Source organism: Hirundo rustica, chromosome 4 (genome assembly GCF_015227805.2).
Source record: "Hirundo rustica isolate bHirRus1 chromosome 4, bHirRus1.pri.v3, whole genome shotgun sequence".
NCBI lineage: Eukaryota > Metazoa > Chordata > Aves > Passeriformes > Hirundinidae > Hirundo > Hirundo rustica.
The window spans coordinates 68265246-68279251 of NC_053453.1; the positions used below are offsets into that span (position 1 = coordinate 68265246).

The 14006-nt window shown below is 49.3% G+C and overlaps 1 protein-coding gene across 2 annotated transcripts in view; it reads right to left on the reverse strand.

Annotated features, from left to right (window-relative positions):
* ETV6 (ETS variant transcription factor 6) overlaps nt 1-6086 on the reverse strand; it is a 131691-nt gene extending 125605 nt beyond the window's left edge. Inside the window, exon 1 of one of the 2 annotated variants that reach the window (XM_040063210.1) lies at nt 5949-6086. In XM_040063210.1, the coding sequence (XP_039919144.1) occupies nt 5949-5981 (33 nt within the window). In that variant the 5' untranslated portion in view covers nt 5982-6086. The remainder of the gene's footprint in view (nt 1-5948) is intronic. The other variant, XM_040063212.2, reaches the window with a different exon arrangement.
* Between the last annotated feature and the right edge of the window lie 7920 nt (nt 6087-14006).

Consider the following 14006-nt stretch of genomic DNA (forward strand, 5'->3'; position numbering starts at 1 on the left):
GTGCTTCTAAGGGTCAATCCATCTCCCAGCTATCCCCACCTGATTCCTTTTTAGATGTTGAAATTACGTTCCCAATTAGAAATCCGTTTTTGTTGTGGAAAAAATATATATCCACCCTTTCCACCTTAAGTTTTCCCCTCAATGAATTAGAAATTTTAGGTTCATCAAATGCATCTTTTTGTGTTCATTTTATGTTTACCCCCCCTCAGGGTCAGGAGAGATCCTATCACTTTATTTACCAAACCAAGAATGTTTACACAGCCAAGATATGGTGCGGCCGGATCGCCCATGTAGAGATGGCCTCAACAACTGATAGGAAACCCCTGGCCCTTCCCAAAGGTGTGTTTTTAATTTGTGGGGATAGAGCATGGGCAGGCATCCCCCCTTACCTTGTAGGAGGACCATGCACTTTTGGCCGGTTGGGCTTGTTTTCCCCCAACAAGACCACTCTCATGAATTGGCAGAGAAAAAATTCCACTAGCAAAAAAGTCCAAAAAAGAGATTTGGCCTCGCTCGATGCCAACTGTGACTCGGAAATTATCCATTGGTCAAAAGTAAAGGGAGTGGCAGTCACAGTTTTTCTACCCTGAGTATCGACCGCAAAAGCTCTAGGTGAGCTGGCTCACCTAGAGTGTTGGGTAGCAAAACAAGCAAATTTAACTTCCAATGCGCTGGCCGGCCTCCTATCAGATGAGGAAGTAACAAGGCAGGCAACGCTGCAGAACAGAGCAGCTATTGACTACCTCCTCCTCCTCCATGGACACCGGTGTGAGGAGTTTGAGGGGTTGTGTTGCTTCAACCTGTCATCAAAAGCCGAGGATGTCCACACTGCCATCCGACAGATGCGGGAGATGGTGAACAACATAAAAAGAGAAACAGACGACTGGCTGAGCGGACTCTTTACCAACTGGGGAATCTCCGGCTGGGTTTCCTCCATCATAAAGACTGGGTTGCTGTGTTTGTTTGTTTTATTACTTGTTATCCTTGCTTTCGGACTTTTAAAAAAGATGTTGTATAATTTGGTTTCCGCCACCTCACACTCCCCCACAGTTAACCATGTCACCATGCCATCAGAAGAGGACCATGAGGAGGAAGGACTGGAGTTGGAAGAGGTGCTGGAGGGGACCCCAGAAGACGAAGAAAGAAATCCGGATGAAGAAGAGCATGAACTGGGGTACCCAACACAGCATCACTGACCTCCCTCCTCCGTTCCAGTCCCACTCCTCTTGAAAAAACAAAAAAGGGGGAGATGTGGTGGTGTGAGAATTGTTTTATTAAGTTATGAAGTTATTTTTGTAAGATTTTTAAGTTATTTTATAATGGTTTAGTTCGCTGTATACCCCTGTGTTCTGCATTGGTTTTCCCTTCTGCATCTGTTGTTTTGTCTATTGTAAAACCCGACGTTTTCTGTCATTCATCCCTTCCCTGCACCTGTCGCTGTCAATCCCCGCCCCCCCCCTCCTCGTGGTCGCCTGCCTGCCACTCAGAGACCCTTCCCTGGCTTCTAGAATCCTCCAGGAGGGGTGCTGAGTGATAGGCTGGGGCCCGGGAGACCCCCTCCCCTCATTTTGTGATTGGTCCCCAGCCCCATGGTTCACACCCCCGGTTAACCCCCCCCGATCCCTGTGACTGGCTGACCGGTTGTCACCACCCCTGTTTCCACCCCACTTTAAAAGCTCGTGCACGCCTGCCCCCAGGGTCTCCTCTGGGCGGTGGGTCAGAGAGTGCTGAGCCCCGTGCTGCCTCTCCCCCTGAATAAAATCCTGTTTAACTGAGCCCAGAGGAGTCCGCCTTTTGATTAGCTGCCGTGGGTTGCATACGCCATCTGCTGGCCGTCGCTGAGAGGGGATCCAAGACCCACAGGGAGGAGGTGGCTCACCCGGTTTGCCACCCCGACCTCACCCGTTGCCGCGGTGCAGGAGACTGAGCTAGCCCGTGGCCGCGCTCATCAGCGCGAGGAACAGCACCGCGACAAGCATGCTCTGCACTAACAGATACTCAGCCCTGGCTGAGGGCAGCAGGATTTTGGCCATGTGGTGCTGAACAGTCCCTCAGCATGGGAAGCCTCCAGTGAGAAGGGACTCTTTGCAGAAACAGCATGAGTGAGGTACCGGGAGACATAACCCACCATCCAAAAATTAAGTCACTCGGGGAAAGCCAGTTAAGATCGAAAACTCAAATACTACACCGCTTGCCTGTCCTTCAGCTTTTTCTTTCCTCTGCCCTTTTTTCAAACTATTACAAAGTACATCCTCCAATCCAAAATCCACTCTGTGAAATCCTTCAGCTACAGGATCCTGCAGCCGCCCCACTGAGCTCAACATAAGGCAGAGCACCTACATCCACCAGCGTGCATCTACATAAAATCTGCACTGAAACCAGTTGTGAAACCTGACTTGCAGTGAGGCTCTGTGCCTTCAGTGCTGCCCACAGAAAGCACTCTCGGCTCAAGCATCAGGCAGGTGCACACAAGAGACCCTGGGCTCAGAGAAGTCCTGGTCTGCAAGACCTGAAGCAGCTGATCTGTCCCCACAGCCCCAAGTTTTAGTTCCCACACAACTCCACGTTTGTGCCAGCACAATTGTGTGGTCGCATCGTACGTCAGACTAAGCAACTGAAAGTGTCATATTTATAAAAAATAAGCAAATTAAACTGCGCCCTTCAGGAGCCTTCCACTTGCCTGCTGTGTTTTGAATCTTGGTATAATGCCACAGCGATATTCTTGAGGTATATTCATTTCAGGCAAAAACATAAGGAGATCCTGATAATCAGAAAGCTTCAGCCGAGGTTTTAAACAGAACTTATCACCACATAGACCTTAATCAATCACAAAAATCATCATCTGTGTCTAAAGTGCTAGTCCTGTCTCCCTTTGCGCTTTTGCTCCCCTATGTCTTTGCCAAGGTGTTTACACTCCCCTGGTGCCTCAATTCTCCCATCTGTGGGAGGAGAGGTGAGGCCTTAAGGATCACTTGCCAATTCTGTAATGGGTGCCAATGTTGTGGCAGTATTTACAATAATATAATCAGCTAACTACTGTGGCTCAGGATCAGAGGAACAGGTTTACACCAACACAGATATTCCATCTATGAAAAAAAGAGTCTTACTACGACAACCACACCAGATGCCCCTTCCCAGCTGACCTCGGAGTCAAAGCCCTCTCAGACCGGAGTTCACCACAACCCCAAAGCCTCCCAGTCCAAGCAGAGTATGCTGATGCCCTAAGCTGTAGCAAACACTGAGGGCCCAACCTTCACGCTCATCTCTCACCCCCAAGGTTTTATTTTTTTAACCCCCAGGATGCAGCTTTAGACCCTATGCACACACTTAACCCCCCTGCCACAGCTGCACAGTGGGTCTGCTTGCCCTGAGCCAGGCAAGCACACACCCAAGTGCTGCCAAGCTCTGGCTATCAGCAGGGTATTTTTCATCTCTCAGAGGAGTCAGCCAGCACATATCAATACACAATCACACACACACACTGATAACTACTTAACACAAACCAAGATATTACTTCAAGCTTATACTGATTACCAGTAATAAAATATAGACCAAAACTTCACCTCCTCAAAGTTTTCCCAAATCTGATTAGAGCACTTCTCTAACACGATGAGATAGGAAGACCGTGGGCTAAGCAGCTCAGGCATAAACAAAGCACCAGCCTTCACCCTCTCTGCTGAAACTTTCCACGTTCATCACCCCAGGTGCTGCGGCATTTACTGCCTGCACCCTTGTCCCAAATTGGAGGAGGAAAGGGAAGAAAGAACACCACCAACAAACCACCAAGAGAACAAGAAAACACACCCACCAGCACCACTGCTTCCCCTTCACAGGCTCCTAGCGAAAACTTTGTGACACCCATGCAGTACCACACTTGCCTACTTTTCAGAACAAGGCAGAGAAGTTGGGGTGCTCTGTGTAGCTTTTTCCTCTGCCTCGGTATCACATTCCATATCACGAGAAAGCCTGGAATACCGAAGAAACTATCAGTTGCACTCACATAATCAACTACCATTTAAACAGCTCCCCTTCAACCCGGCTGCTGAATGCAATCACCTTTATCACCTGGTTAAAAAAAGTGTCCAAAAACCAATGACAGTTAGAAAAGCTGTAGAGAAAGCTACCCAGAGCAGTTAGACTGGTGAAGAAATGCGTTCGTTTGAAGTTCACATTTCTGTCTGAAAAGTTTTACTTTTAAAATTTGAAACTAATAAAATAGCCAGTAACAGAGAAGCCAGTAACAGAAGTTTCTACACATAAACAAACAGTGCATTAAGAAATAAGTTCAGATCACGATGTTTAGAATCGGTCACTTCTTAAAAAAAAAAAAAAAAAAAAATCAGTTTTCCAGTAACTGTTGAAATTTAATGAAAATGTCGCATTTATTCATTTCGATGCTGAAGGAAAAGTTTGTGTCTCTCCAGCTTGGGAGCTGAGTACTTACAGCACAATTTTATAACATACCTTAGCGACGCTGGGTAAGGACCAGTTTTACAGTTCCTGAAATTAACAGGATGGTTGTTGCTTTCAGTAAGAGCAGAAGCAAACCTCCTGTTTTCAAAATGACACATGTCGAAAACGAGGAAATACAGCTCATGACACCACTTTTTCATGACATTCATCTGCTCTCTTTGGTCCAGAGAGCACAACCTACCTTTCCACATGGTTTACCAGAAAAAAACAGCAGCTATATCTCACTTCATACATCTTTAGGGACCCAATGAGTTAATAGAACACATTTTGCCTGCATTAGCATTTCACCATACAGTAACACGCATACAATACCCCGTTATCCAGTTTGCCTGTCTTTGTTATGAAAAGTCAAACTAGACTCTAAGCCACGAGACTTCACGGGACACAGGCCTGATTGCACCTAACTCAGCAAGAGAAAATACACCCAGAAGTTTTCAAATTGTGTTCCCACCATACAGAACGCAAGACTCCCCCGTACACACACGGGACAAGCAAACAAAAGAGCATCGCGCTGAAGAAGTGTTTATTCCAGGCTCTTTCCCCTAGAGAGGAGCCTGGAAGTCACCTCTTTCTTCCAAGCAGGGAGGGACAGCCACTAAGAATCTCTTACTCGGGCACAGTAAGTCACGAGCAGAAGGGAGATTCCTGGCTTGCAACAAGACAAAGCGACTCCTAAATAAAACGCGAAACCGGGGAGGGAGGGAAGGAGAGAGGAAAGCAGTGGGCTGCTAGATAGGAAGGGTCTGGACAAAAAAGGAAACTCAATTTTGTTTCCATTGTCTCAGCTTCATGCCGCCTCCACTTAAAACGATAAACTTCCCGGGGTAAGCCCATCTTCAGCAGGCCATGGCACGGGAAAACGCATCCCGGAGCCCCTGCCGGAGCGGGGCCGGGCTGGCAGCCCCGGCTCCCCGACCTGCCACCGGCAAGCGATGCCAGGAATTGCAACCACTAAAATAAACAGTAGTAATACGAATAATAAGGGGGGGGAAAATAAAAATTTAAAAGAAAAAAAAAGAAATAAAAAAAAGAAAGAAAGAAAGAAAGCCCCACAATCCACTGTTGGTGCAAGCAGCAGCGGCTGCATCTCCTCGACGGCAGGAAACTTTCTACGAAGTTGCCGGCGGGGACGGCGGGCAGCCAACCCCGCGGGAGGCCGGGCCGGGCTCCGGGGCCCCCTTCAAGCTGGGCTCTTGGAGAGCCACGCCGGCAGAGCCGGGCCCGCCGCCGTGTCCCCGGGCAGCGCAGGGCGCTGACAGCCCGCAGCACCGCGGCCCGAGGAGCCCCCGCAACCAGGGGGGCACCGACCCCGCGGCCGCTCTTCGCCCGCCCGGGCCAAAAAACAGCAGAGGGAAAACCGGATATTTCCACCGAAACGACCCAGTGCAAAACACGGCGAAGCCCGGCGCCCCGAGGAGCCGGCGGGCGCGACCCGCGCTGACAGGGGCCGGACGGACCGAGGGACGGGGCTTTACCTTGATGCAACACTGAGCGGGAGCCTCGGACATCTCTCTGGAGGGACTCGGCGGAGCCCGGCGGGGCAGGCGCGGGCGGGCAGACGGGAAGTTCTCGGGCTTTCCCCACTTTCCGCTCCTCTCCCGGCGCGGCGCGGCGGCGCGGCCCGGCCCGGCCCGTCCCCTCAAGGGGAAGTGGCGGCCGGGGGCGGGCGCGGCGCGGCCGGGGTGGCGCGGGGGGGTCCGGCCGCGGGGCCGCGGGGCCGGGGCCGCTCCTCGCTGCTGCTGCCGCCGCCGCCGCCGCTCCCCGCGGGCGCGCGCGGCCGCCCGCGCCCCCCCGCCACTCTCCGCGCGCGTGCCCGGCGCGCGCTCGCGGCTCCGCGTGAGAGGCGACGCGCGCGCGCGCGCGGGAAGAAGGGAGGGGGCGCGGGCGCGGGAGTGCGCGGGAAGGGAAGTGGGGGGGTGGGGGGGCGCGGCCCCGGTCCCCGCCGGTGTTTTCCTTCCTGGAAAAGAGAGAAACCGAAAGGCGGCAGCGGGGGCCGGGCCGGGCCGGGCGCTGCGCCCCGCCCCGCGCCGCCGCTCATTGATCCGGAGTTTCGGGGCCGAAACTGACGTGGGTTCCCGGCACCCGCACCGCCCCTTAAAGGGACCGCGCCGGCAGCGAGGCCACCGCCGGCCCGGCGCCTCTGCCCCGCGGGCGGAGCGGGAGCGCGGCTCGCTCCGGCCGGCGCCCTGGGTGCCGCTGAGGGCCGCGCACGGCTGTGGGGAGGCTGGAAGGGCGCGGCCGGGCCGCGGCGATGTAGCCGAGCCGGTGCCGTTTGACGCCTGGCGGGCCCTTTAAGCGCCGAGCCGCGGTGCCGGGGCGGGCAGCGGGACGGGCGGGCCCCGGCACACAGCGAGCTTTGTTCCGCCGCCGCTCGGGCAGCCCCGGCTGCGGAGCGCGGCGCGGCCACCGCGGGCACCGAGAGTCCGCGGAGGCGCCGCCGGCCTGGCCCGGTCCCCGCGTTCAGAGCCCGGCCTGGCCCTGCGTTCGGAGCTCGGCGCCGGGTTTAGGGGTGTGTTCGTGTTACCCGCAGCGGGTGATACAAACACAAACCCCTGCCTTGTGTGCGATTTCCGACCGCGGTGCTCTCAGCGCCGCTTTCTGTCTGGCTCCTGGACGGTACAGCCCCAGCCCTCGTGATGGGAGTGAAAAGAGCAGGGGGAAAGTGCAAAACACCTCGGCCATCCCTTCGTCCCAATGTCTCTGTTACTTTACGGGCGGGTTTTGGTGTCCTGACTGGTTTTGAGATGCACCCGCTTTATTGCAAGGCCTGAAGGTGCCTGGGAGCAGAGCACTGCTTTGTGCCCGTGGGACTGCGAGGCTGAGCTGCCTCTGGAGTCTGCTGGAAGAATGCTGTGCACTGGGATAGGGCAGGCTCCTGTAAGTGATTTGTTGCTACCAAAAATGGCAAACGAGGGGGATTCCAAGCGCGGTGCTTTCAAAGCAAGGCTTAGCTCATATTTCGTGGTGCCTGCCTGGAGCGTGGTGTGCTGGCATCAAATGCAGAGCTGGTTCACCTGCGTGGCCAAGAGGCCAGACTGCTGTAGGCACCCTTTGGTCCATTTTGCAAACCAGGACCCACTCTTTGCACCCTCCTACCACTTCATTTTGGCCTTAAACTAAATGAGGGGAGGGAAGCCCTCCCTCGCAGCCTAGCAACCAATAACCCTTTTTAAATATAGGGCCAACTCAACAAAGAAGGATTCATATTTACTGTCTTCCCTCAGCATAGCTGAATTGCTGAAGTAGAGTTGTTGCTCTTCAGTCATGGAATCATCAAGGTTGGAAGAGTCTTTTGAGATCATCCGGTCCCACTGTCAACCCAGCACTACTGCATACCCGAAATCACTCAACTATGTCACTTGGTGTCAGGTCCATATGCCTTTTGAGCACATCCAGGGATGGTGACTCCACCACCTCCCTGGGCAGCCCCTTCCCATGCCTTGCGCCCCCATAGAGTGATTTTTATTTTTTTTTCCTCATATCCAATTTAAAAATCCTGTGTCTCAGCTTAAGGCCATTTCCTCTCATTTTCTCACTGCAGGCATGGCAGAAGAGACCGGCCCCCTCCTCCCTCCACCCTCCTGCCAGGGAATTGCAAGAGAGCGATGAGATCTCCCCAGAGCCTCCTCGAAACTAAACAACCCCAGTTCCCTCAGGCATTCCCCATCAGACGTTTTCTAGACCCTTCACAAGCCTTGTTGCCATTCTCTGGACATGCTGCACCTCAATGTCCTTTTTAAAGTAAGGAGTCCAAAGCTGAATGCCAAATACAGGGCACTGCCTCTTTCTCCCCTCTTATCCTCTCTGTTCCATCACCAGGACATTTTGCCTTGTTACCTACATGATTGCCACTGGCTTTCCCCAAGAGCTGGGCTATTATTCTTCTTCTCATGGCAGGTTGGAGGTTTTTGAGATTCTTCATATCAAATATAGAAATCTGAGGTGAAAAATATTTTCTAGGTCATCTACTCTGCCCCCCTGATGGTAGAGGATTTACAGCACTTGTATGATTTTCCTTTAAACGCCTCAGGTAATGGGGTTCACACCTCTTTCTTTTCAAGTCTGTTTCACAGTCCAGAAAGTCCCATGGTCAGGAAGATATTTGGCCCATATTTTCATTTGTTCATTTTCATCCTATTACTTCTGGTTACACCCATGTTGTGTACTCCCCTATACAGTTTTTCTCCTCGATGGCTGTTTGTGTTTTATGCACAGGTATCACTTATTTTCCTAGATATTACCATCCTTTCTTTTTATCTCCTTTCATTAATCAGTCCCTGCATCCACTTTATCACTTATGTCATTGGTCTTCTCAGATACCCATTCAACTGGTCATCATTTTCTCAGCCCATGGATACCCACATGGTGTCCCATCAGAGTTTCATTTGTCTCCAAGCTGCCTCAAAGGCTTGTACAGAATCTGCCACCTGACGTGGCTGTGGATCAGATCTGGTCTCATGTGTCCTCAGTGTCTTGCAGTGCTGTTCCAATCTGTTTTTCTCCACAGACATTCTGGTGAAGATGGGTGTCTCTCAAGTTTCATTTTTCTGCCTGGAGTTTCAACATCTCTTCCTTCAGGGATCACAGATAGCTGCTTTTCCTCGCACTTTGATTAATGGCCCTCACAAATACAGGCCTTGATCCATCCCCTCAAACCTCTCAAGGTGGTTTGAGGATGGTTGCAAGGATCTGCCCAAGACAACAACCTGTTTTAGAGCTATCCTCTTCCAGCTCATTCTGTTTTTTTCCAATACTCCACTAAACGCGAGTGCAATGGATGGAAACTAGAAAAGGTAAGGATAGAAATGGTGAATGTGTAGAGAAGGCCACAGGCATGATTGCATGGCCTCTTCAGCCACAAGTCAATCCCACTGAAGCTGCTGTAAGAAAGCTGGAAGGAAATGTGGCTGGACAAAACACACCCCACCCCACCCTGTGGTGTGCCCTTGCCAACAGAAGCAAGTATGCCTCAACCCTGCTGGCTCGGTGCTACACACCGTGACTGGAGAACACCTTTGAACCTTTTGAACGAGGAGGGCCAAACCCTGTGCCATGTGTTAGCTTTTCTGCTTGGTTCTGCCCTTGTTCTGCTCTGATTTCTTGCAGTTCCTTTCATTAGCTCCGTCTCTTGTGACCTCAGGCTTCAAGGTCCTGCCTGCTGCTCTGGGGAGAAGAAAAATGCTACCAAATCTCCTGGTGTGCAGGGTGGTCCATGGTTGCAGGACGGTTGTTCTGGAAAAGTAAGGAGGAAGCTGCTCCAGCTGTCAGCTCCCCTTTAGATCTGTGCCACATGGAGATTGCACAGAGAGGGAAGGAAGTCCATTAGCTCGTTTTTAACCTTCAACAGGCTCCCAGAGAGTTGCTTTCCCTCTCACCTAGAGGCTACTGCTTAGCTTATCTCTAGGGAGGACCCATTAGTTAAAAGCAGGATTTATGATCTGGTAGAGCCACTTGTCATCAATACTCTAGCCAGAATTCCCCTAAGTTTTTGTTCAGATAGATGTCAGCAACACTAATACAGGGAAAAGGTACTATGGCCTATGAAGTTAGGCCAAGCTCCTACCTTGCTTAGGCGCTTTATCCTAGAAAGGGAAGGTGGGTGGTGTGTTGGGGGAGAGCAGGAGGATGAGAAAACCAACAGACTGAAGTATGTTTTTCTCATAGTGGTCTGAAAAATCTGGCTCTAGATTGTATTTGTATTGTATTTTCTGGCCTAAAGTTTGTCCCTGAAAACAGAGCAAACCTGAAGTAAAGGAGACAAATCACCCTCTCATTGGGACTTAGAATTTTCTGTCCACAGCTGTGCATCTGCCCAGCAGCTTCCACTGATTCTCTGCCACCTGGGCCTCTTTCACAGCCACAGGACTCCCAGTGTCTTCCTACCAGCCCTTGTTCAGCACCTAAGCTAGGGGCTTTTTCATATGTCCCAAAAGCATGTTGAAGCCTTTTTCCCAAAGGAGTTAGAAACTTGGCTACCTCCATCCAGGTGAAAGCCAAGGTTTTCATTCCTTCTTTTGTGTACTGTTTTTCTGGTTTCAGCAGTGTACAGCAACGCCTCAGATGTTTGCAATAATCATTGACTTTTATTAAGGAGACTTTGTTCATTGTAGTATTTTTCCTTTCCTCTTTTTATTTTCAAACCAGTCATTACTTCCCAGTGCCCAGTTATCATTAACTCATTCTACTGCTTCTTCTCTGATATCTTTTCCTTCCCTTTATCTTTCCCCAGCATAACTTAACTGACTCATTTAGTGCTCACTTGTTTGTCTCACTTGTATTGCCAGTTTTATTTTTGTCTTCCAGTGTTCGAGCAGATTCAAATGTGACTTGAAGGGTCTGCTGACACTACTGGGCCTCAACAGAGATGGCTCTTCCAAACTGAGGCACAGAATCAAGCTCTTAAGCAACAAGGCACAGTAGGAGACAGTAAATTCACAGAACATGCAAGGACAAGTTCATGTTACAGTGCAACTGATTTTTTCAGTCTTGAGGGCTAAATGGAAATCCATGAGGGCTGGTACACAGAGGTGCTGTGGAAGTGATTCCCATCGCACATTTAACGCTGTGATTCCTTTCTCTCTTACCAGATCGGTTTCTGAAATCAAATTGTGTTTTAGAGCCCTAGTGTGCATCAGTCATGCTGCTTCTCATCATTAGCAGTAAGACTAGCTTTCACTTCATGTTATCAGGCAAGTCCTTTTTCCAAGGTTCAGACAGGTTTCTTGTGGTAGAAGTCCCAAATCCCTGACATTTTAGGAATAGTTACGAAATCCAGTCAGTGTTAGAGTGAAAAATGCTATATCTGTTTTATTTGTGTTCTTGCAAATTGGTTCATCTAAGATTTTAGTAATGAGATTCCATAATCTGGCTCTATGAATAGGATTTGCACTAGTATAATTATTTTTGGAAAAAGTTTTTGTTTTGTTTTGATTTGATTTGGTTTTAAGTCAAAATAGCCATATTTGTGCATTCCCCAAAGCTGCAGGCATTTTGAATAGTTTCTTAGGCATTCACATATCTTGTCCATTTCAGAAACCCACAACAGCCAAACTAGAAATGCAAACATCCTAGTATGACATCTATTCATCCAGCACCAAATATATGTAAAAGAAAATAATGCTGAACGTCATTCTTGATGGTCTAAGCCATGTCATCCTCACACATTGTCACATACTGTATTATTTTGAATCATCTAGTGTATTGATTCTGTAAATAGGAGGAAAAGTTTTCTATTGCTCCCAGTGTGACTGTTGTGCTCAAGAAAGGGAAAGGGAAATTGAGAATCTGTTGTTCAAAGCAGCACAGCATCTTCTGAGAGACAAGTTTATAGTTACGTTTGAGAAGTGGCCTCCATTGCACAAGTCACTGCCTAGACACGTGCTGACAATGCTACTCCTGGCACATTTGCTCAAGGTGTAGCACATAAAAACGAGGCAGTGAGTGGCCCTGACAGAACTCCTGAGAGCATTGACTGCAGTGACACTACCCTGGCAAAAGCTAAACCTGACTATCAGGTTAGTCCAAACTGTTTGGGACTGCAGGCCTCTCTCATGCCACTGTGGCACGGTCCCGTGGCAACATGAGGCAGTTACAGCCAAGTCCTTTTCTGCCTCTCCTAGTGTTTTGGTTGCAGTGTGGTGCCACGAAGCAAAACTTCCAGGGCTAAGAGTGTAAAAGATGTAAAAGTACCCCGTCCCACACTGCTGTGTTGTGCAGGTCACTGCACACCCTCCTTTGACTGTGCCAGCAGCTGCCTTTAGGACCAAGGAGTAAAATCACGCTACCTCTGCACTACCTTTGGCCAGAGATGGACAAGGCTGGGCAGGCTGTATCAGAGGCTCCTGGGAGGAGGCAGAGCAGCCCCTGAGCCCAGGATGAACAGGGAGGGGAAGGTGAGCAGGAGGAGGGAGCTGTAGAGAAGCTGGGTTAAGAGGCTGGACTGCCACCGGGCAAAATGTCCCCACTCAACCTACTTTAGCAGGGCTGGTCGTTTAGATGGAATTTAAATCTCTGCAGATATGTGTGGAACTTCCTGGCATCACCCGAAGACGTGCGGTGACAGGGGCAGGGCTGTGCTAGCCAGGGTCAGGCACGGGCACAGCCAGAGCAGGGAGCAAGGTCCTTGATGCCACAGAGAAATTGCTGTGGATGTGGGCTCGTCATTTCTGCAAAGCACTAGGAAGTAAGGGAAAGCAGAAGAGGTTACCAGACCAGAAATAGGATTTTTGGAGGACAATTCTGCAAAGCACTAGATGCCCAGCTCCCAATTTCAGGCATAAGCTATTACTTTTGTGTTTGTTTTTTTTTCACTGTTCACAGAACAGTGAAGTGTATGTCGGTATTTACCACCTCTTGAATTCAAAATAATGAGTCAGTTGCGTCTCACCTCAAAATCAGAAGATTTTGAGGAGAAAAATTACTTCGGAAAATTCCTTAAATTGTATATGTGGTGTATTTTGTTATCTGCCTCCAGATTTTGTCTTGTAAAGTACATGTTTTCAAATTTCTCCCACAAATTCTGAATGCTGAAAAATTTCTTTCTTCTCTTCCCTTCCTTCTTCTTTCTTCTCTGGTATTTTTCTCTATTCCTTTCTGCCTTTCCACCTGCCTTTTTATTTCATTTGTAATTAAAATTATGTGGATTAGGAAAATTAAGAAGCATTCAGTTGTATGATGTAACTCAAAGTAAAAGTAGAGAAATCATCAAACTATACTGCAAAACATTTTCAACAAAAATAAAGAAAAAATTGAAACTGAAGGGACAGAGTTCCAATTCTGTGTCAGGTAAGTCCAAATTGATTTACATTTTGCAGGTACTGTGGTTGATTTTCACTTCTCCATCACCTCAGCTGCAGAGGTGAAGCAAACTTTTCTAAAAACCCAATCCTCTCTATTAGTAATATTTTCCCAGTCTCACCACTCCAGCCCTCCTTTTTCAGCATCATTTTCTCCACAGGGTGACAGGATTACAGCTGTGGTGCCAGTTCTAAGTTGTGGTGTGCACTCTGTCATCTCTGTCATTGTAACTCTGTACCTTGCTGGCAGTGGAAGAGTGACACAAATTGTTTTCCAGCCAGATAAAAATTGTCTAGTAGATTTAATGCTCATAACCTAATGTTATGAGGAATAATATTTTATGAGCAACAGCAGTCAATGTGTTCATAATGGTATTGTGTCCCCTGGTATTGAGGGGAAAAATTGAGCCTGTGGAAGCTCAGCACCTTTCTGAGCAGTTCTGCAGACTCTGGGGTCAGGGCTTACAGCAGTGTGACCACACAGCTGCAAAGCCAGTGGGCTGATGTGAAAACTCAAGCTTGGAAATAGAGAAGGAAATGGAAACTCAAGGCTGAGAGTTGTGTATCCTCAGCAAATGGTACAATGAAACCCTGGTAGACGAAAAAAATAGCAACGTGAGTACAGCTTGTTGCACAGAGCTGTGATTTATCTGCTTTTATTTTCAATAGTTCCAGTGGCATCATGATGTAGGATTTTATAGCCTATTAAATCATGTCTGACATTTATGGATGTAGTTT